General features: G+C 50.9%; 1 protein-coding gene across 2 annotated transcripts in view; it reads left to right on the plus strand.

Annotated features, from left to right (window-relative positions):
* Positions 1-23,480, plus strand: part of SLC22A23 (solute carrier family 22 member 23) — a 193,147-nt gene that overhangs the window by 159,339 nt on the left and 10,328 nt on the right. For both annotated transcript variants that reach the window (XM_001093713.5, XM_078001001.1), the window contains 5 exons: positions 4,461-4,588; positions 13,177-13,279; positions 14,379-14,611; positions 16,329-16,361; positions 17,456-17,579. In XM_001093713.5, coding sequence (XP_001093713.4) covers positions 4,461-4,588; positions 13,177-13,279; positions 14,379-14,611; positions 16,329-16,361; positions 17,456-17,579 — 621 coding nt within the window. The remainder of the gene's footprint in view (positions 1-4,460; positions 4,589-13,176; positions 13,280-14,378; positions 14,612-16,328; positions 16,362-17,455; positions 17,580-23,480) is intronic.

Consider the following 23,480-nt stretch of genomic DNA (forward strand, 5'->3'; position numbering starts at 1 on the left):
ATGAACAACCAATGGGCAAAGGAAGAAATTAAGAAGGAAACTAAAAAATTTATTGATACAAATGAAAATAGAAACACAATATATTAAAACCTATGGGACACAGCAAAAGCAGTATTAACAGGCAAGTTTATGGCAACAAATGCCTACATCAAAAAACTAGAGAGATTTCATATAAACAACCCAATAATGTATTTCAAGGTACTAGAAAAGCAAAAACAAGCCAAACTCAAAAGTAGTAGAAGGAAAGAAATAATAAAGATCAGAGCAGTCATACATGAACTTGAGACTAACAAAACCACAGAGAAGATCAATGAAACAAAAAGTTGGTTTTCTTGAAAAGATTTTAAAAGTGCATAAACCATTAGGTAGATTAAGAAAAAGACAGAGAAGACCCAAATAAATAACATCAGAAACAAAAAAGACATCACAACAGACACCACAGAAATACAAAGAATCATCAGAGACTACTATGAATACCTATATGCCAATAAATTCAAAAACCTAAAGGAAATGGATAAATTCCTGACACATACAACCTCCGTGATTGAGCCAAGAAGAAATAGAAAGGCTGAACAGACCAATAACAAGTAATGAGATTGAATCAGTCATAAAAAGTCTTCCAAAAAAGAAAGTCCAGGACCAGAGGGCTTCACTGCTGAATTCTCCTGAAACTTTAAAAATTTAATACCAACTCTTTTCAAACTATTCCCCCAAAAAATGAAACAGAAGGAATTCTTCCAACTCATTTTACAAGGGCTTTATCTTGAAGGCAAAATGGCACCACTCAAATTTCCATACTCAAATATGCCGCATTTTGGATCTTCCCTGAGCTGTCACCTCCTATCCTGGCTTCAAAATTGTGTGTAGTGAGCACATCTCCACGGTTCTCCCCTCCCTGTGGGTAACACTTGAGGATAAATCAAGGAACAGGACTTGAGATTGCCGGGGGCAATGAAAAAGTTATGTCCTCTTGTGGAAGCTCTGCCCTGCTCATTCACACCACATGTGCCCTCAGCCCTGGGCAGTGGCCCTTGGGGGTCCTGGCCCTAGGGGTTGGAAGGTGGGGCTACAGCTCCTCCTCTGTTGTGTCATCTGGGCCTTGTTCTTCATTTATGGTCTCGATTTTCAAAATCCATTTCCTGCCATGGAGTTCCATAAGCATTTGATATAAATTTTAATTATCTTGAAAGGACACAAATTTCCACGTTGTAGGCCATATTTCAAGACTGCAGAGACTGCCTGCAAAATCACTTGTGCTGTCATATTACCATATTTATATATATTCATATATTGTTTCTTAGATAAGCAAAAATTCTCATAGAAATCACAAAATATTTAGAATCAAATCACCAATGTATTGCAAATGATAATACTTAGATGAATTTTGAAGTCTTAAATACGCTTATGAGAAAAATTAATAATAATGACCTCTGTGTCTATCCCGAGAAATTAGAAAAAGATACGAAACCCGAATGCATCAGAAAGATGGAAATACTATAGATCAGAACTTAAACTACGGGGAGTTGGCATTTGTGTTAGGTTATTTTATTATAAAGAAAAGATCTGATTTTTAAAATACAGCAAAATGTGAATACTATATAATATTAATGTCAAGTATCTGAGGTTTCTATTTGCTTGTATTATGTTATTCAAAATTAATTTTTATATCCAGAGGCCAGTAAAAGAAACATTAACTTTGAGTATTTAAAAAAAAAAAAAAATGAGTGCCTGCAAATGCATTTGGGACTTCTTGTGAGATGACTGGAGACCTTCTGTCCATTCCACACGGCCATCCTGCATTCCGCGCACCTGCACAGCAGGACAGCTTTTAGCTCTTCAGGAAGCTCCCAAATGAGTTACCATTCAGATCAGACCATCCCAAAGGTACCACCGAATTCAGGGGGAACCACCTCATCAAGTAAAACGCAGTCACAAACAAATAGAAATTTGGACTTTTTTCAAATAGGTAAGGAGGAGGCAGTAGTTATTAGATATCAGTAATGATGTGACTTTGAAATAAAAATTTTCTACTTCTCACAGTCTGTTCCTGCTGCTTCAACAAAATACCTTAACCTGGATGATTTATAAACAACAGAACTTTATTGCCCACAGTTCTGGAGGCTGAGATGTCCAGGATGAAGGCACCAGCAGATTCTGTGTCTGGCAAGCATGTGTTGCTCATAGATGGAGGCTTCTATATGTCCTCACATGAGGGAAGGGGCAAGGCACCTCTCTTCAGCCTCCCGTTCTCATGACTTAATCACCCCTAAAGGCCCTATCTCTTAATACTATCACATTGGGGTTTAGTTTCCAATATATGAATTTGGGCCGGGGTGAAGGAAGCACCATTAATACTTTTTCTAGCTGTTAGATTCATTGTAAAACTCTCCTGAGGCCAGGCATGGTGGCTCACGCCTGTAATCCCAGCATTTTGGGAGGCAGAGGCAGGTGGATCACGAGGTCAGGAGTTTGAGACCAGCCTGACCAACATGGTGAAACCTCGTCTGTACTAATAATACAAAAATTAGCCAAGCATGGTGGTGCGCACCTGTAATCCCAGCTACTAGGGAGGCTGAGGCAGGAGAATCGCTTGAACCTGGGAGGCGGAGGTTGCAGTGAGCTGAGATCACGCCACTGCGCTCCAGCCTGGCGTGCAGCAAGACTTCATCTCAAAAAAAAAAAAAGAACTATCCTGAGTTTGAGTTTGCAAAGCAGGTGTTCGGTAGTTACAATAACTTCTTTTTTTTTTTTTTTTTTTTTTTTTTGAGACGGAGTCTCACTCTGTCGCCCAGGCTGGAATGCAGTGGCCAGATCTCAGCTCACTGCAAGCTCCGCCTCCCAGGTTCACACCATTCTGCTGCCTCAGCCTCCTGAGTAGCTGGGACTACAGGCGCCTGCCACCTCGCCCGGCTAGTTTTTTTGTATTTTTTAGTAGAGACGGGGTTTCACCGTGTTAGCCAGGATGGTCTCGATCTCCTGACCTCGCGATCCGCCCATGTTGGCCTCCCAAAGTGCTGGGATTACAGGCTTGAGCCACCGCGCCCGGCCACAATAACTTCTTACCAGCATCCGTGGTGACTTTCCTGACACAATTTTAACTAAAATAAAGTGAAGTGATAACTAGAACACTGAGGGCTACAAGAAGCTAGGACTGTCATCTTGAGCTTTGATTTCTACTTTTTGTCTCTCCCAAACAGTCAAGGGTCAGCTGCCTGTTTTGCAATAAAGTATTATTAGCCCATAGCCACACCCACTCCCATACATCCACTCTCAGGCCACAAGGCCAAGATGAGGAGAGACCATTTCACCCTTAAAGTCTAAAATATTGATGACTTGGACTTTTGCAGAGATGGTATGCCAGCTCCTGCTCTGTGCAGTCACGGTGTTCTCTTTGAGCAGCTTGTAAATATTGTCATAAATGTAAATTTATAAAATTAATTGATAATAAAACGCTGGTTTTTTTGTATTGGGGTACCTCACAAGATTCCGTCTTTAAAAAAAACAGATTCTGTTGCTTTGGTAAAACTTGAAAACCACTGTGATGTGGCATCGTCTGAGGGCAAAGTGACATGCAGTTAGCAGTAACATGTGAATAGCTCTGAAGGAAAACCCTGGGAGACTGAGCCTTCATGTTCCACAACTGAAAATAACTGCAGGTTAGTCATATTTGGAAGTAATTTTTTAAACGTAAAATCATTCTATTACTATTTATTGTGACAAAATACAACCAAAGCATCAGCCTTCCATGAGTTGTTTCTCCGTGCGTTACTTTGAAAGGTGTACACTGATTTCTTGACACAACTGGTACGAATGTTGTTGATATCTGCTACTCTGTTACATTGTTTAAATTATTTTTTATTTTTGTAATTGACACGTAGTAATTGTACATGTTTATGGGGTACACAGTGATGGTGCAATGCGTAGAATGTAAAATGATCAGATCGGGGTAATTATCGTGCCCATCATTGCAAATATCACTTTTTCGTGTTGGGAACATTTAACATCTTCCTTCTAGCTATGTGAAACTGTATATTATTAGTAGCTATGGTCATCCTGCAGTGGCATAGAACATTAGAACTTGTTCCTCCTACCTAGCTATAATTTTGTAACCTTCAACCAGCCTCCCCCTATCCCATTTCCCCTGACCTTTCCCAGCCTCTAGTATCCTCTGTTCTACTTTTTACTTCTATGAGATCACCTTTTTTTAAGCTTCCGTATGTGGGTGAGAACATGTGCTTTTTAACTTTTGTTAAGCATTTTAAGGTCTCGATTTTTACACTTTGGGAAAGAAAATTGGGAATGTTTCAGTGCCCTGGGTTTCATCTCCCCCGATGAGGCTGATGCCTAACTGGAGACTGACCGCCACCTGCCTGGGAAGCTCCCGGGCCACACCTAAGCCACACTTCCCAGTGCCACGCAGAATCAGAAGACATTCACCGATCCCCTTTGTGTCTTTAAAGGATATTCCCCGAGTCCCTCCGGTGGCTCATGGCCACCCAGCAGTTTGAGTCTGCAAAGAGGCTGATCCTCCACTTCACACAGAAGAATCGCATGAACCCTGAGGGCGACATCAAGGGTGTGATGCCAGGTGAGTACACCACGGGCTGGCCAGGGCAGGAGGTCATGCAGGGCTCACAGAGGCTCCACGGGGCAGGTCCCTGACGCCTGGGCTGGTTTTATTGCACAAGCAGCTGTTTTAACCAGCTGTGCAATTCTCCTCTGACCTTTTGGCCTGCACAAGGGCAATGTAGCAGCCTTGACATTCTCTCCACTTTCTAGGTATTGGTTTCTTTCATGGTCAAGTACAGCACACTCTGGATCTCCTCCTCTCCTGCCTAAATCCAGAAGCGAGCCATGAGCCCAGTATACACTGTTCAAGGGAATATCTGACTGTCTGGCCCATAGCCTGCCAGGTCTAAACACTGCCAGAGCGCTGGCTCAGGGTGTAGATGGGCCCCACGACCTCACCTTTCCTAAGCATGACCTTCAAAGAGCCACCACTGTCTTTACCTGGCCATGACCTATTTGTTGGGCAGCTGAGGACAGGAAAGGCGAAGTGTTTTTGGATAGTCGTTCAGATCCATAGAACTCCTGTGTGTCAGGAGCGTTACCACGGCTAGGTGGGGGCTCTCAACCTGAGGATCCACGTTTCACCAGGAGGTTGTTACAATCCAGATTCCTGGGCCTCTCCCTGGAACCCAGAGATTCTGACCTATTTGATTTGGGATAAGCCCTGAGAACTTGCATTTCTAATAAGCACTAGAAGAGATTCTGACGCAAGTGGTATACGGATCTCCGTTTGAAGGTCACTGGTGGGCTCCACGCTCCGACTCACTGCCCTCACTGAAGACCTGGGATAGACAGTTGTTATAAAATTCCCTGGGAAAATAACCTCCAGGCCATTGTCCAAGAGAGAATGTGCTCATTTTCCCCCATGACCAGAAATGCTTGTGATGATGATTCATTCATTGAATCAACAGGTGTTTACTAAATACCTGCTGTGTTTCAGGCACCGTTCGAGAGCAGAGAAGACACAGGCAAAGCCTTGCTCTCACGCAGCTTGCAGGCAGGTGGGGCACGCAGACAGGGAGCTACGCGTGCCTATGTCAGGAGGAATGAAACAGCAGGGCGGCGGGATAGAGGGTGGCAGGGAGGGACTGCAGTCAGAGTGGCTGCGGAAGCTTCGCTCTCAGGGCACAGCTACAGGAACCTGAGTGAGGTGGGAGAATGTGCCCTGCAGGTCTCCATTTACGACGGGAAGGGATGCACAGGAACCCCAAATCAGAGAAGCCCTTGGTGCCTGGACACGCCTCTCGTTAGACTCCCAATCCAGAAGATCGGGGACGCTAGGTCACTAGAAGCTCCTTGGTGCTGCCGTAGCTCAGCCAGGATGTCATCCTCTGCCTCGACTTGTGCAGTGACCTGAGAGTCAGGACAGCCAGACTGGACCACGTGCTGGGCGGGGCGGGGCCTACCCAGGGACGCCCGAAGCTTTTGCTTTGCTGGACCAAAGAAGGTTGTTTGCCAGGTCTGGTTGACATGAAGGGTGCTGAGTGTTGGTGCATCTGTGGTCCCTTTTTAATCCAGGGACAGTGACGAGAAACAAGATGACACTCACATGGCACTTACATGTCAGCTACTTTTCTAAGTGATTTGCAAATATTAACTCATATTTAATATTTAGTCCCAAGCCCTTCACGTGTGTTATTTCTCCATGACAGCCTATGAGAAAGGCACTATAATTAGCCCCATTTGCCGATGAGGAAACGAGAGCACAGAGAGGCTAAGTAGCTTCCAGAGGTCACACAGCTGCTAAGAAGCTGAGCGAGGATTTGACCTGCAAAGTCCAGCAGGGGTGGCTTTGCCATGCTGCTGTAACATGAGGGAGAGCTCCGGGTAGATACGAACTTCCCTGCGCTGAGCAGTGAGTGCTCAGCCGAGGTTTCTCCAGCGGGGCCGTGCTTGCTGGTTTTGGACAGTCCAGTTGGCTTTCCCAGATTTCCCCAGACCTCACTCGTTAGCAGGTTAATGCTCTTAGGCTTACAGTACAATTTGTTTGTGGCATTTCCCTAATTAAGCCATCACACTCCGCTTCTTTCACGTTAAAATATTGTCTGGGAATAGCTTGTTTTCTCAATCCTAATTACACTGATTCATTTCCCTCCTATATTTGGAAAGTGGTATTAGATCCTTTTTAAAAGTTTATTTCTTTGCTCATGAGTTTTGCTGGTCCTTATTTCCGTTCCAGAGTCCCAGGCAGGAGGCTGGGTGAGAGGTAGTTGGTGACATGTGACTTAAGAAAGAGGACAGGCCGGGCATGGTGGCTCAAGCCTGTAATCCCAGCACTTTGGGAGGCCGAGACGGGCGGATCACAAGGTCAGGAGATCGAGACCATCCTGGCTAACACGGTGAAACCCCGTCTCTACTAAAAAATACAGAAAACTAGCCGGGCGCGGTGGCGGGCGCCTGTAGTCCCAACTACTCGGGAGGCTGAGGCAGGAGAATGGCGTGAACCCGGGAGGCGGAGCTTGCAGTGAGCTGAGATCTGGCCACTGCACTCCAGCCTGGGCGACAGAGCGAGACTCCGTCTCAAAAAAAAAAAAAAAAAAAAAAAGAAAGAGGACAGAGCCTTCACCTCCATGGGGAGCGTTGGGGAGCGGTCCTCCGGCGGTCGCTCTGCCCTGCCGCCCTTCACGGCGGCCTCTGCTCTCTGATGTGTTGATGGCCGCCCCCGGCCGTCAGATGTGTTGATGGCAGCAGGATGGCGGGGCTGCTGAGTGCTGGGGGAAGGCAGCGTGCCTTTCAGCTGCTACGTCTCCCACTTCCAGCTTCCTCCGCCCAGACTCAGTTTTCTGCATGGAATCTTCCTCCCATCACCCCATCTAATCCCACAGCCAACACCCGCTCCAAGCCTCGTGTCTGTCACCCTCTCGTGCCCTGGCCGACTGGCTGGGCTCCCAGCTTTGTTCCATCCTCCCTGCCACCAGGTCACGCAGGATCTGATCACATCACCACCGGCTTCAAGCCTCTCCGGTGCCTCCCAGTGCGTTTTGGGTAGACCTCAGGTCCTCCAGGTCACTATCGAGGCCGTCTCTGGTCTCTGCCTCCCGCCGCCTCACACCCTGGCCTTCATTTGGCTCCCAGGACACACCACCATCTTCCTCTCCACAGGGCCCTCCCCGTGCACACTCCCTGCCCTCTTGCCTTGGCCAGCTCCTCAGAGACCAAGTCCGCCCTCCGGTTATTCACTGTTATAGCTTCAGCACTTCTCCCCGCTTCCCCTCATCCCAGCTATGATGAGTAATTGCAGGGTTCCTTATTAATGCCTGCCACCCCTGCAGAGCGGCAAGGCCAGGCAAGGCATGGCCTCTGTCTGAGAGCCAGACACTTCTGCACCCCCAGCAGCAGCCCAGCCGAAGGCCTGACGCGTAGCAGGCGTGCCATGAATATTTATGGGCTGAACGAACCCAGGACTCCTGTAGTAAGGAAGGGTTAGGACTGTGGTTGCATCGCCTCTGGGTAGGTGAGCGTCTCGGGCCTGGCTGGAGGTATATGTAGGAGTCCAGCGGGGCTGCTCGCTGCCCCGTCAGTACATCCTAACCTTGGATTTATGCCAGGGAAAAACCTGATGTTCCCAAATTTCTTATTTCCTTTTCTGTTTTAAAGCTGTCCTTGGTTTATCTTCTAGCAAGTCTGATGTTCTCAGTGGCCTGTGCAGCTGAGTTACTTTAGATGTGTGGGTGTGTTCCTGAGCATCAGTCTCTCAATGTCAGTCCTGCAACCTTCATATCACATAACACGCCCAAGTGCTGACAGCACTCCCGTGTCATAATTCCTGAGGTTTCCAGCATTTCTAGCAGGAGTAAAAGGCCCGCTGGTTCCCAGTATGGCTGTGTGGTCAGCAACCTAATGCAAAAACGAGACCCAGGATGAGTGCTACACACAAGACTGTGCCTTCAGTTCTGCAGGCTGAGCATCCCTTATCCAGAATGCTTGGGACCAGAAGTGTTTTGGGGATTGGATGTTTTGGGATTTGGGGATATTTGTATTATACTTACTGGTTGAGCTTTCCAAATCCAAAAATCCCAAATCTAAATGCTCCAATGAGCATTTCCTTTGAGAATCATGTGGCTACTCAAAAGATCCTCAATTTTAGAGCATTTCAGGCTTCAGATTTTGGGATGTAGAATGCTCAGCTGGTAGTAACATAAGCAAAAAGTCACTGGACAGCAACTGCCAGGCATGGGAGGAAGCGCTTCATGTGCATGTCATCTGCATCTGAGCTTCACAAGGGAGAGGAGCCATTCTCCTGCTTCACAGCTCAGAAAGAGGCTGAGCACTGGGGAACAGTAACTCCATGATCCCTCTCAGGGTCAGGCTAGCCCCAGAGGAAGGACAGCAAATGTGCTCCTATCTTCTCTCCTTGTGGGGAGCCACGTGCAGGGTACAGGCATCCTCCGTCCTCAGCATCAGTCCTCTCCGGCAGCCTCACACCTTACCCTCGAGAAGCCAACCTGCCCAGCGTTGCCAGGATGCACGGCTGAGTCTGTGTGATCCGAGCGTCCCCATCTTAGCGCCGTGTGGGGCTCCCCGCTACCCTTAGCAATGACAGAGCTCGGGTTTTGTCCTGACCTGCCTCACTGTGCCTTAACAATCTGTTCAGATCCTGAGATGACAAGAGGGTGGATGTGTCAGGCCACCTCCACGTTCCACACTAGGTACCTTGCCCAAGTCACACCACCCGTAAGTGATGAAATCAAGATCTGACCCTGGGCAGGCTGCACGGGGCCCTCGCTCCGCAGACGACCGCCACGGCTCACTCAGAGGGCTCGGGTTAGGTGGAGCCCGTGTCTGGGCAGACGAGGACAGAGATGACAGAGGTCGGCGGTGCCAGGTCAGTTGCTGAAGGCTTGGCTAGACGTTGAAGACTGTGCTGTCTGAGGTGACTTCATGATAAGATTCCTATGGATGCTTATCTTCCACTTGCTTTCAAAGCACATTTATTCAAGCGGCCGAGTAGCGCCATCTCAATCCGTCCCGGAGGGGAGAAGGGCTGTGTGGAAGGGGCAGCGGCTGCTTTTTCTACTTCCCAACACGGGCGTGGGGCTCAGAGCTGCCTCCTTGGAGCGTTTAGTGTGCTTTTTTATGACTCTTGTGGCAGAGATGGCAGCATCCCTTCTTCCCCTTCCTTTTCTCTTTTTCTCCTCCTCCTGCTCCTTGTCCTCCTCCTTTTTCTTTTCTTGCTTTCTGTCTCTATAACTCATGTTTTTCCAATTTCACCCCTAACGCACTAGCGTCGTCCACTAGGATGACAACAAAGCTGGTTTATCTCACACCCCCACGCAAGCCAATTCCAGTTCTCCTCTGCGTGTGTTTTCCCTGCTCCTCCAAGCCTCGTCTTGGGCAAGGGGCCACTGCCTCCTCTGCTGTCCTCGGAGGCCTGATTTACCTCTCACACCAGATGGCCAAATGTGGAGAGGCCGTGCCCTCCTCCCAGCGAGTCAGCAGGGTCGTCAGGGCCTCCTTTCCCTTCCTCTGTTGGTGAAGAGAAGGTGGGAGATGTTGGGTTCACTGAGCCCGGGGCAGGAGGACACGTGCTCCCCGAGTGCTCCCGGAGGCCTCACCGAGTTCTCCCAGCCAGCCAGGCAGCACTTCGTCCTACTTCACAGATGAGCAGCTGGGCTCAGAGCAAGGACAGCACAGCTTTTCCAAGGAGCCAGCCACAAGTGCAGAAGCTGGGTTCCTGCCCAGGCTCATCGGGCCCCTCACAGCACCCAGACCTCAGCCCCGACCACACGAGGATCCGTGAAAATGCGGAGGCACTGGGACTGCAGGGTGGAGCTGGACAACAAAATTCAGTAGGCTCGACGTGGGTTTTGGTTGGAAAATTTTCTGATGGCTCTAAGTTGAGCAGGCCGATGTGTCCTCCTCCTCCTCCGTCTCGAGGAGCGCACGGGAGCCGGGTGCTCACAGCAGCAAATCCTGGATGCCAGTGCCCCACAACCTGGCCGGGCTCCCTGTTGCCCATTTATTTCCATGTGTGAGGAGTTCAGAGAAGTCCCTAGATGTCCATCTGATATCTGGACAGACAAAAAGGCCTCTTGGATTCAGCTACCGGTGTTAGAGCCATCTGAAGTGTCCTATAACACAGAGCTTGTGGATTTGGGGCCCAGAAGAACAGACAATGCTGCAGAAGCTTCATGTTGTTGTTGACAGGCTGGTGATGTGAGTAACTGGTAGTATGATAAGCAAAAAGTCACTGGACAGTGACTCTGCCAGGCATGGGAGGAAGCACTTCATGTGCTTCCTGACAACATATCAATAGCCCTGGAAAGGTTAATCTAATTCCACTTAGAAGAATTCAGTTACCTCTGCAGACTACAGTCAATTTTTTAGACTGGGTTCTAGGTTTAATTTTATTTAAAAAGCTCAGGTCATAATGCAATTGTTATTGCTTCTTTAACATCATACTTCATAAACAATAACATATCAGGAATTCAGTTTGGGATATATATTTTTTAAACTTTAAACTTATATGGACTTGCTAATGGACATTTAAATTTTCTTCTCAGAAGTCTTCCATGGTGATAAAACGTAGCTATTAGAGTTGGTTTCTGATGAGGTCTATAATAGCAAAGATACTCAGATCATCGGATCCAAGGTTTTCTGTTAACCATGATATTTTTAAGCTCTTTACAAAATTAGTTTTTTTAATCATAGAGAAACTGTGCCTGTAGTCAAAGTAGCCCATTTTTGCTAAGGAAAAATAGTGGTCAGGAGACCTTGGGAGCTGAGAGGGTCCGTGGACCAGCAGCTGAAATGCCAGCCCTGTGGGCTTGCATACAGACCTCAATCTTTGCACCTAAATATGGGAAGGAAGAAAGTTCTGGAAACTCAGCAGACATGATATCCCTCAGACAAGGGAAAGGTTTCTCCTTCTCCCTTCTGTGGCCTGGCTGGTGACACTGAGTTCAAAAACAATGTTTGAATAAAAAGTTCCTAAATCCCTAGGATTTAGCAACACATTTTTTCTTTAAACTATAACGAAGGAGCTTTGTGACCCTCCTGCTGCTGGATGGCAGGAAGGAGGTGGAAGAGGAAGGTGGAACCTGAGCCATCTCGGGTTCAGAGTGGCCCTCAGAAGCACAGGGCCGGGGTCCTGGAGACACAGCCCCCAAGGGAGCAGGAGGGTTCCTCCAGAGGCAACTCCTAGCACTGAAGCCTTCCTCAGTAGACAGAGGCCTCCCCATCTCCACCGCTTTTCTTATTTTATAAATATATTATTCGGGGATAATTTTAGATGTACAGGAAAGCTGCTGAGATAGTACAGAATCTCCGCATACCCCTCACTCGGCTTCCCCGCTTGCGAACGTCTGATATTGTCATGATACTATTGTCAAAACTAAGAAAGTGACATTGGAACACTGCTATTCACCAAACCCCAGCCTTTATCTGGTGCCTCCCATCATCGTGCTTTCCATGAAGCCTCCTCCCGCCCCGGGATGCCACCCAGGACTGCGTCTCGTTCTCCCCTCTCCCTAGTCTCCTGGTCTGACAGCTGCTCAGTCTTTCTTGTTTCTCGTGACCTTGACAGTCTTGAAGAGTCCTGTTTCCCCTCCGCTTCGGGAAGTCTCCTTTTTCTTTTTTAGCTCCCCAGTAGGGGATGATTCCATGAAGACATACCAGGCTAGGAAGGCAGAGAGGCAACAGAAGGCTGCGAGTGGCATTCCTGCTCCCAGACGTGCAGGCAGACAGCTCCTGGAGGCCAGTGCCTCTGCCGCATTCTGAATCTTCCCTGTAACTTGCCAAATCGACACCAGCACCTCTGCAGACCCTTGTAACACCGCGCTGGTGGACTCCCTTCAGAGGGGCTCTCAGAGCTGCTGGGGCCGCACAAGAAACCCAGTCTCATGACTTTATGATTGCTCACATCCCTTGGAGCCAAAACATTGTCCAGCTCCCAAGGACTTCCATTAACTAAAACGTGCACACGTATACATATGCGCATGAATGTGTGCGTGTATGCGTGTATACACATACATGCAGATGTATTCACTTATGTGTTTGTCTTTCAAAGATTCATATGTCCTAAGGGCAGTTTCAGCAGCAGTAGCTACAGCCATAGTAAGTTCCACCCCACGAGGCTAAGGAGCGTATCTGCATGTGGGCTTCCCAGTGTCCGAGCCGCGGGTGACACAGGCAGATGCAGAGTGTACGGAAAAGAACTGCTTGTTTAGATTTGCCCAGGGCCTAATGAGTGCCTCAGTAACCTAGAATATCATTGCTGAGCTCTGTCCTCAGACAAAAGTGAACTGAGTCGACACTGCTTGTTTATTTGTGTGTACTCGGTCCGCTTTCACAAAAAGGGTTTGTGATGGAAACTTCTGCTGACGGTGCACCTTGTGCCCTCTCAGGCACCCGAGGGAAACCGGAACTGCAGAGCTGGAGTCTTCTGAGTGCCTTTCTATCCCGGAAACCTAGACCCTCTCCGCTGGTCTTCTGAGTGCCTTTCTATCCTGGAAACCTAGACCCTGTCGACTGGCAAAGAAAAAAAAAAAAAAAGGCTTTCTCTCCCTTCTGTGGTGCCCAAACTGGGGAACCAGGACTGTGCCTGCAGCTGCTGCGCCATCCTCCATGGTGGCCTGCCCAGGGCTCACAGGGTCTGTTTCTTTGCAGAGCTGGAGAAGGAGCTTTCCCGGAGGCCCAAGAAGGTTTGCATCGTGAAGGTGGTGGGGACCCGGAACCTGTGGAAGAACATTGTGGTCCTGTGTGTGAACTCGTGAGTCACAGAGACAAGTGCCAGCCGGGTGGGAGGGGGCCAGGGAAGAAGGCGGGCAGCGGTGAAGCCCAGGGCCCTACTCCCCACCCCGCTGAACTTGGAATCCTAAGGGTGTGTGTGAAAAGTGACACGGGCTAGAAGATACTGGCCTTCCCCTCCCGGAAGCCTCAAGCAGCCAGTGCCCCCAGCCCAGGCGTGTAAATCCTGTGAGCAGAGCCTCCCCATGTGCCCATGAGGTCCAGGGAACCAAGATGCACATGAATGCACCTCCTCAGGGGCACAGTGGGGGCTGCTACAAGGCTGGGACTTCTGGGCCCTGTCTCGGGACAGGGGATTTGAGACCCATGAGGCCTTGGCTGCAAAGTGGCCGTGGCCCCTGTCTGTAGCCGGCCCTGCCCTTCCTGAACCTGCAGCCAGTCTGGCCAGAGGCGCCAGGATGGCCGCGGGAGGAGGCAGGTGGGCCTGAGCCAGGCCAGTGAGCCCAGACCTCCTCCCAGGGCCCTCACCAGCCCTGGTCACCCCGCCTGCTGGGTCCTGCAGGGGCTGGGGACATCGTTCACGCAGGTTCTTCGCAGCCCAGTCCCTGGGCTTGGTGTGTACCTAGAAGGTCACTTCTGTCTTGACTGACAGCTCAGTGGCCCTGACTGCGCAAGGCAGTCCCTTGTTCAGGGTCAGAGGTCACCAAGGTGGCGGAGGGGAGGGATTCGACTCATTTGGGTTAGGGGTCATCTGGGGTGTGGCACTCCTTTGTGAAGGGTCTCGAGCTGCCACAGGTAAAGACGGAAGCCCAGGGTGAGGGCTCAGGGCCAGGGTGACTGCTCTGGGTGACCGCTCTTGTGCCCACACCTGTCTACTAAAGCCACGGCAGAGGAGCATGAGCGTGGACCCCCCCCCCAGGAGAAGCATTCCATATTTCTCTCACGTCTCCTTTTTGCATTTGCTCTGTAATCTGCTCGTGGTTCGGTCATGGTGGGCTTTTCTATGACACATTGAGTTGCTTCTTCATCTCCTGGTCACCTGACACCATGAGCTCCCAGGAAACGGCACAGCGCCTGGCGTGGGGGCAGCCCACCCACCGCCGCTCGGCATGTCTCCACAGGCTGACAGGGTACGGGATCCACCACTGCTTTGCCAGGAGCATGATGGGCCACGAGGTGAAGGTGCCGCTCCTGGAGAACTTCTACGCTGACTACTACACCACGGCCAGCATCGCGCTGGTGTCCTGCCTGGCCATGTGCGTGGTGGTCCGGTTCCTCGGGCGCAGGGGAGGCCTGCTGCTCTTCATGATCCTCACCGCCCTGGCCTCGCTCCTGCAGCTCGGCCTCCTCAACCGTGAGTGGGCCAGGGAGGCGGGCTGCGTTCAGGGAGGGGGGCTGGCAGACCCCCAAGGGCATTTGAAAGGGCTGGGTAAGACTCCATTGGACATCTATGGCTGGAAGGAGCTGCTTCGGGGAGGACAGAGCTTCCATGAGAGCATCTGTGGAGCCCGCCTCGGAGGGCCCTGGGCCTTCCCTCCTCCCCCTGCCCCAGCCCAGGCTGCACCATGATTCCGTCCGAGTCCTGGTGGCCGGGTCTTCACTAATGGGGCAGACTGCTTCTGTGTATGACAAAGAAGAACAAAGGATTGTTTCTTTCTAGTGACATGAAGGGGGAAATAAATCTGTTTTGTCACCCTCGCATTAGGGCCCTGCTTTTCAGCAGATGTTCCCGAGTTCATCAGCTTCTCTTTGGACCAAAGAATTTCTCAGTAAAGGTTAAAAATAATCTGGCCAGATGCGGTGCCTCATGTCTGTAATCCCAGCACTTTGGGAGACCGAGGCAGGCGGATCACAAGGTCAGGAGTTCAAACCAGCCTGGCCAATATGGTGAAACCCCATCTCTACTAAAAATACAAAAAATAATTAGCTGGGCTTGGTGGCACATGCCTGTAGTCCCAGCTACTCAGGAGGCTGAGGCAGAAGAATCACTTGAACCAGGGAGGCAGAGGTTGCAGTGAGCTGAGATTGCACCACTGCACTCCAGCCTGGGTGACAGAGCAAGACTCTGTCTCAAAAAAAAAATAATCTAAGGCAAAGCTAGAGAGTCCGTCTGGCCCTCCAGCAAGCTCTGTATAGCTCCTCACCAACAGATACCCCCGTGTGTGGACAAACCACCACAGCACCTCCGTGGCCGGCCCAGGGCACGACACGAACAGGCAGGGCCACTGAACCTCCTCTCCCGCCCTGGCATGGTCCTCCTGGGACAGGCTCGGGACACGTGGGAACATCGACCCCACAGAGCTCCCCTGCCTTTACAAGGAAAATGAACGCAGGCTCTCAGAACTAGATGCCAGGGCTGTCCACCACCCCCAGATCAGAGCGGCCTTGTCGTGCAGCCTGGGTTAGAGAGGGCTCACTTCCAACTCAGGAGCGGCTCTCTAGCTTGGACAGTTCCTGTGCAATCTGTACCTTGCGGGGAGACTGCTGGGAGGCTTAGCTAATGGAATACACACGTGGTGCCTGTCTCCCTCCATCCCCGTTCCCCAGCTGCCCTTCCGGGGAGCCTCTGCCCTGCTCACACAGTTGGGACGGAAGTGGCAGATGCCTCGGCCACCAGGTGTTGCCATGCCCCTTTGGCCCTGAGCAGGAATGCCCAGGAGCCCCAAGTGAACACCAGGCAACTGTGAGGAGCAGAGCTGGGGCCAGCAGGGGTGCCCCACAGTGCTTGATGCTACTTGAGTGCAGGCTGCAGTGACCCGTGGGCAACTTTATATGCACGGAAGCTCACCCTTTGCACCTGCTAGGGTCTCGCTGTGAAGGTTCCATTTTCTCCCCAGGCTCTGAGGTCAGCGGGATCTTACCCCTGTCTTCCTAACAAAAAGATCTTTGTTTAGTGCAGTATGAACTCCACTGCCCTGGCAGCCAGCGCCATCCCAGAAACAGAAGGGAGTTTGCTTGAACCAAGTCACATGGGAACACACTGGGCTAATTCCACACCTAACGTGCTCTCTCCTCTCTCCTCACCTGCTTTGCCCTTGTCTGTGTGGGTGCGATCATGTCCGCGGGCCCAGTGATTGGAAAGTACAGCCAGCACCCAGACTCAGGTGAGTCCCAAGCGCGTGGGCTGTGCTTCCTCGTCTTGTATTACATCTAAACGGGCGTTTTCTCCAAGACTCACGGACCTGTGGTTTCCATTTCCTCTCTTTCTCCCCCTTGCCCTCCAAGAACTGCAGCTGAAGTTGGCCGTAGGTTGGACACTATACGGATACATTTGTATTCTCCCTCTTGCCGCTAGAAAGAGCGACTGGTGCTTCCCTGTTTCTGTGCTGCTTGGCACGCATGCCCCACCCCTTCCCCTGGCACCAGGCTCAGCACAGGCCCTGGCCCAGCGCCAGCTTGCTTTGTCTTATGGACAGCATCTGGGTGGGGGAGAAAGGCCGGGAGTGCTGGGGCCCAGCCGTCTGTGCTGCCAGGGGAAGCCGCTGTCCCCCTTTGACCCGTGTAAGCTTGCTGCCCTCCAGCTCTGGGGACAGCACAGTGCCGCCCTGCACCTTGAAGCTGCTGCTGCTCCCGCCTGGCCTGCCCCAGCCCTCGCCCGTGTCCCTGGGGAGCGCTTGCCCTCTCTGCAGCCTTGGGGGAGCTGAGCTGAGCCCCAGCTGTATGGCCCTGACAGCATGTCCATGCACGGTGCCAGACACGGCCCTGGTTCGAGGTCGGTCTCCGGTGCCATTCACGAGGGCTTTGAGGGGTTGAACACTCTCCTTCTGGGCCCATAAATTCTGTGGCTTGAGTTTTTGTTTCCTTAACCCTGACTCAGCTCCCCTGTCCCACGTGTTGGGCACATCAGACCTGACTGGAGCAAACGTAGGCCAGGGCAGAGGGATGTTGCTGTGGCACCGGGGACATGCCAGCCTGCCCCTCCCACCAGGCATGGCTCCCGGCTGAGGAATGCCAATAGAGGCCGCCATGAGCTCCAGCATGCTTGATGCACAGGGACTCACAGGAGCCCCACAAAACCTACTGCGGGGACTCTGGGCGTCTAGTCCTTGAGGGGCTTGGTTCCCAGAGGGAACTGCACAGCCATCCATGCCGCACGCTGGGCACTGGGGAGGAGCCGTGCCGTGCAGCCCTGGGACTCCCTCCCACCCTGGCCTGGCTTCCTCTCTTCCCTCACCATCCCCTTCTGACCCTCCCCCAGGGATGAGTGACAGCGTCAAGGACAAATTTTCCATCGCGTTTTCCATCGTGGGCATGTTTGCCTCCCATGCAGTGGGGAGCCTCAGCGTGTTCTTCTGTGCGGAGGTCACCCCGACGGTGATAAGGTGCGTAATGGGAGACACCCCGGGGAACGGCGGCTTCTCGGGACTCAAAGACAAGTCCCTGGCTCCAGGCTGGTGTGGGATTAACCAGCATCAGCTCTGGCTCTGGCTCTGGGCACATCGGCTTCATGGTTCACAGCCGAGGAGCTTGTTGTACCTAACCCTGAGGTGCCCGAGAGTCACGGGAGAACCTGGCCCTGGGGTCCTGTCCAGGCAGCAGCAGGAAGAAGGGGGAACAGGGAGCTACTCTGGGCCCAGGAAATATGTCAGTGACTGGCAAGGGGGGAATTCAGTGGATCACTCATGCCGCACTTCCACCAGAACCTGTGCCGCCGACTCTGCTAAGAGACCTCACGGCACAGCTATTGCAGAATGTTTAAAAAGTAGAAAGAGCCTTTTTCCCCCCTAAGACGCAGTTTCACTCTTGTTGTCCAGCCTGGAGTGCAATGGCATGATCTTGTGTCACTGCAACCTCTGCCTCCTGGGTTCAGGCGATTCTCCTGCCTCAGCCTCCCGAGTAGCTGGGATTACAGGTGCCTGCCACCACGCCTGGCTAATTTTTGCATTTTTAGTAGAGACGCAGTTTCATCATGTTGGCCAGGCTGGTCTCGAACTCCTGACCTCAGGTGATCCCCCCACCCCAGCCTCCCAAAGTGCTAGGATTACAGGCGTGAGCGACCGTGCCAGGCTGAAAGAGCCTTATACTGACCTGAGAAGCTGATGTCATGAATCCAAAGAGAGAAGGCCCAGCAAGTGAGATCACTGACTCATGTAAGAAACATGGATGGAGAGCCTGCTGCGTGCCAGACACTAGGCCCAGAAAACACAACAGCACAGTCCTGCCCTCGTGGAGTCTGTGGCCATTTCACACCTCCCTAAAAGGTGTGACTCACTTGTGCTCAGCCACTTTTGTTTTAGTTCAGAAAGTGAGGCTGACCCCTTCCTGGTGCCGTCCCTGTCCCTGGGTCGTGGCTCCTGGGTGCTACACACCATTTACTGTTGCCAGGCGTATAGGTTAAGAAAAAGGCATGCCTCCACTACAAGAGCATCACTCAGCTGCAGTCATTTTCCTGCAGTTTGTGACTTACTGAGGAGCTTAGCTTGAGTTATACCACACTGAACTTCTTAAAGGAGTGTCATTAGCATTTCTCATGCATGTGCCTTCATGAAACAGAACTTGAGAGTAAGGCCAATAGTTCAGCCGTGAGTCAAAACCCAGGTGTCCGAATAGTGACACCCTTGGGAAAATCCAATAGAGGCCACTCCAGTCCAAGGCGGGCTATGTGGTCGCTAATGATTTCAGCCCCTCTGGTGCTGGGGAAGGCTTTGGGAGCAAGTAGGCAAGTCCGTGGACTTTCTTACTTTCCACGTTTCCAGCAGCCATGCTAACAACAGCATCTTCACATCCGCACTTTGATTCATTGTCTTGGATCTGTATCATACAGGCCCAGCCTGACAGCTACTGGGTACCTGGACAGAAATGCCGAAGTATTGTATGATTAAGCGCCACAGAACTCATCCTGTCCCTACCTTCTGCATAAGCCACAGGGGACAGATGAGTCAGGAGCTTATTTAGTGCTTGCAGTTGCAAGATACCTCAGGCAGACCGCAGGCTCACTCCCTGTCTAAAGGGGGGACAGTGAAATTTCCCTCCTTTATCAAAGAAAACAGCAAAGGCGAGTCTCTCAATAGAGCAGAAGCCGCAGTCAGACCTTCCGGGTTTCCAGCTGGTCTCTTGCAGCCTTTGCATGATTATGCATTTGGTGGGGGGAGGGGGGGCCAGCAGGGACCCCTGAACTCTGGCAGTTGGTAGGATCATTATTCTCTGTTAGATTTGGCTTAGCAAGCTAGACGGAAGGAAATGCTGTTTCCTTTTCCTCTTTGATGCAAACCTGGAAAGATTTGGGGATAGAAATTCAACAAACATGTTCTCAGAGTCAGCCAAGATGACAAACTGGAAAAAATATGTGACCCTTGGTGATGTTTTCGTGCCTGCGGAGGATGAAAGGAAATTGAGTCCAAAGGGGGTCCCTGGGCCAGGCTGGGAGAATGTCTAGCGTTCCTGACAAATCCCTCTTCTCGCTGGGAGCCCTTTTCACCCATGCCATCGGGAGGCCGCAGCTCTTTCTTGCAAATGCACTCGGGAACGATTCCCATGGAGGCACTAGGATGCAAGTGGATCCCCTGCCATGCCCCCACTTCACAGAGAGAAATCCACGATAAGCCGGGATGGACGGCCTGGGGCCCATGAGCTCCAGCGTAGCACAGAACTAGCCTTTCCCTGTGACACTCAACTACAGACAAGCCTCCTGGCAGCAAAGGGAAAGGGGCCAGGATGGACTGCCTGGAAGTAAATATGAGGTTATGAAATTTTCTGCAAAAAGTTCAAAAAATGCTTTTATACTTTTCATACTTGTTCCACAACAAAAAGCAACAAAGGCTTGCAGAAATCTATTGCCCCAAGGATGATAGAGGCCAAGTAAACTAAATATTGTTTCATGAGGTTCTGTCCAGACCTCACATCGACAGAACCAGCTACCCGCTTAGGCCCAGGCCAGGTGGTGGTTCTCATCAGCCAGTGCACAGCTCATCAGAGTCATTGGTAAGACGTTGGGAGTTGGGTGACTTTGCAAGTGTATCTGACTGTGTCCACCTCCCAGCTTGACATGGGCAGAAGTGGCCTGGGGTCTTGGGTGGATCTGGAAGCAGCTGCTGGCTGTGCTGGGGCTGATCTTTTCTATCCACTGTCCATCTGGACGTTCCAGGTGGGCTCCAAGGCTTCCTTTGCCCTCACACGGGGGTCCAGGTGAGAGAGGACGCAGGCGCTGGGGATCATGACACCCACCTGTTTTCTCCTGCTCTGCCCACTCCGGCGGCCCTGGCCCTTTCTAGGTCATAAGCCGGACGGGCCTCCCTGAGACCCTCCCTGACTGACGACTCCCTGACATCTGTCCTCTGCTTTAATGCTGCCTCAAGAATAGGCACCGAGGGCCAGGATGACCTGGGATTAAGGGAGCATCAGAGTCTGTTCAACTTCTTTAAAAAGTTGTATCTTAAAGGCCAGGGGCGGTGGCTCACGCCTGTAATCCCAGCACTTTGGGAGGCCCAGGCGGGTGGATCACGAGGTCAGGAGATCGAGACCATCCTGGCTAACACAGTGAAACCCCGTCTCTACAAAAAATACAAAAAATTAGCCGGGCGAGGTGACGGGTGCCTGTAGTCCCAGCTACTCAGGAGGCTGAGGCAGGAGAATGGCGTGAACCCAGGAGGCGGAGCTTGCAGTGAGCTGAGATCATGCCACTGCACTCCAGCCTGGGTGACAGAGCAAGACTCCATCTCAAAAAAAAAAAGTACAAATATTTGCTCATCCTCGACTTCACAGAAATGTAGTCAAGTCACATTAAGTAATATAAAAGAGGAGGTGGAATGGGAGGCTCACCTCCGGTGTTTCAACGCGAGATGGTAACGTCACATGGCTAACAGCAATTTGATTCTGGAATCCTTAATTCAATGAAGTTTGCCGTTTCTAATAAGAAGTCGGCCTGCATATCAGTCTACTTTATTTAGATCCTATTGCTAGTAAAATAAAGATATTTCGTGGATATTACAATTTTGTGCTCCTAAGGCACAAGGAGGCAGTGCCTGCCCTCCGGTCCATAAATCAAGCAGCTCTGACTTGTCAACACAGGCCTGTGCTGCCCTCTAGTGACAACCTAGAGAAAAGCAGAAAAGGCACAGGCAGAGCCCACATTTCAGGGCAGGAAATGAACCTTAAAACCAAGGACGTAACAATCTCTTTCTCTAATCTGAGATTTCAAGAGAGAAAAAAAAACAAAGCCAAAAATGGCATCCCAACTTCTGCCACAATTTTTCCTAATCGTACTGAATAATGTCAAGGAATCTTTTTTTTTTTTTTTTTGAGACGGAGTCTTGCTCTGTTGCCAGGCTGGAGTGCAGTGGCGTGATCTCGACTCACTGCAACCCCCATCTCCCTGGTTCAAGCGATTCTCCTGCCTCAGCCTCCCGAGTAGCTGGGATCACAGGCACGCGCCACCACACCCAGCTAATTTTTGTATTTTTAGTAAAGACGGGGTTTCACCTGTTGGTTACGATGGTCTCGATCTTCTGACCTCATGATCTGCCCATCTCGGCCTCCCAAAGTGCTGGGATTACAGGCGTGAGCCACCATGCCCGGCTATGTCAAGGAATCTTTGATAGAAAACCAGATCATTGCTTCCACAGAAAAAAAATAAAAAGATATATTCCATATTCTATATGCATGTGTATATTTGTTGCATATTATGTATACACATATATGTAGACATTTTTCTAATGATCTGCAAATTAAATATATTTCATTTCATTTCATTTGGCATGGTTAACAAGATAGATCCGTATGATGCGGTTCACCGGGCACAATGCCAGGCTTTTGCTCCATGCAGTTTGCCTTTTCACAGTGGCCCTGTGCCCACCCCTCCTGGGGGTCTGTGCTCTGCACTCCTGCATGTGACTCCCGTGTGAGTAAGGGGAGTCCTCTCGCTGCTTGTCAGTGCCGTCCACATGTAATGCCGGGAAGGTCAGGCAGAAACCTGGGAGGTTTCCGAGAAAATGATGTCCCCATTAAGATCCTGTCCATTATCCCTAGCACCTGATATGCCCTGTGGCTTCCTGAAGGAGCCAGGTCTACCAGAAAGACTTAATTGGCTATTTTAGATGTTCAGTCTTCATCTTACAGAAGGATTTGATCTTACTGCTCATTGCAGTGGTCATCTATATTTAACCTGTCCCATTCATCTGGGTGAGCTGACCTTCCTACTCAGGAAGCCAGTGTGATCCGCAAGCATCCAGTATTTATTAAACACAAACAACACGTGCCTGTTGATGTCCTCGAAAATAATTCTTGCCCTTGAAGGGCTCAGAGACTAGTAAGGCGACAGGCACGTGAACACATACTGACAGAAAGATGCAGTGTCTTTGAACGGTGGTCTGGGACCCTCAGCCTGGAAAGAGTGTGAGTATCTGGGAGACATCCCCCAAATTCTTGCTCTTCCTCATCCATATCCCCCATACACTATGAAGCACAGTGGTGTGGCTATTCCTGCAACTCTTTCAGCCTCTCCCTGGGAAGGGCTTTCTAATGTGAAGTGCTGATGACTGTCATAGCCTGCATGAGAGGTGGCTGTCAATCTCCCTCCGTGGCTAAGGCTGGGGAATCTGTCACTCACAGAGTATCTTGGTTTTCTATTGCTGCATAACCAATGGCTCCGAAACAGGGGCCTGAAGCAGCATGCATCCACTGTCTCATGGTTTCCAAGGCTCCAGAGTCTGGGCATGGCCTGGCTGGGTCCTCTGCTCCGGGTCTCTCACAGGCTACCATCAGTGGGTGGGGTCTACCATTAAACCAAGTCAGGCACTGGTAGGCTCTGTTTCCTCACGGGCTGTGGGGCTGGCAGCCTCAGCTCCTCGCTGGCTGTTGGCCACAGGGACCACAGTCACAAGGCAGCTCACTTGGTCAAAGCTAGCAAGAGTCTGCTAGAATCTGCCTTTTGGAACCTTGTTGTGGAAGGAACATCTCACTATCCTGGCTGTATTTTATTGCTAAAAAGTAAGTTATCTGTACCTTGTACCTTGAGGCCCAGCGCACGCTCAAGGCACAAGGGTGGGAATTACTGGGGCCAGTCTAGAAACCCGACTATGGTGCTGAGTAGATGCCCAGGTGCCAGCCAGGTCTCAGTGGCTGGGCAGGTGCTGGGGACAGCACATGGAGTGGAGCCTGGTCCTGCCCTGGTGACATCTCGTGTCTATTAGAGACACACAGACACGCAACGCACATGTGTCTTTGGGCTACACAAGTGTCCTGAGGATTCAGGGGGAGCACCCAAGAGAGCCTGCTCAGCCTGGACT

Source organism: Macaca mulatta, chromosome 4, assembly GCF_049350105.2.
Source record: "Macaca mulatta isolate MMU2019108-1 chromosome 4, T2T-MMU8v2.0, whole genome shotgun sequence".
Classification (NCBI taxonomy): Eukaryota; Metazoa; Chordata; class Mammalia; order Primates; family Cercopithecidae; genus Macaca; species Macaca mulatta.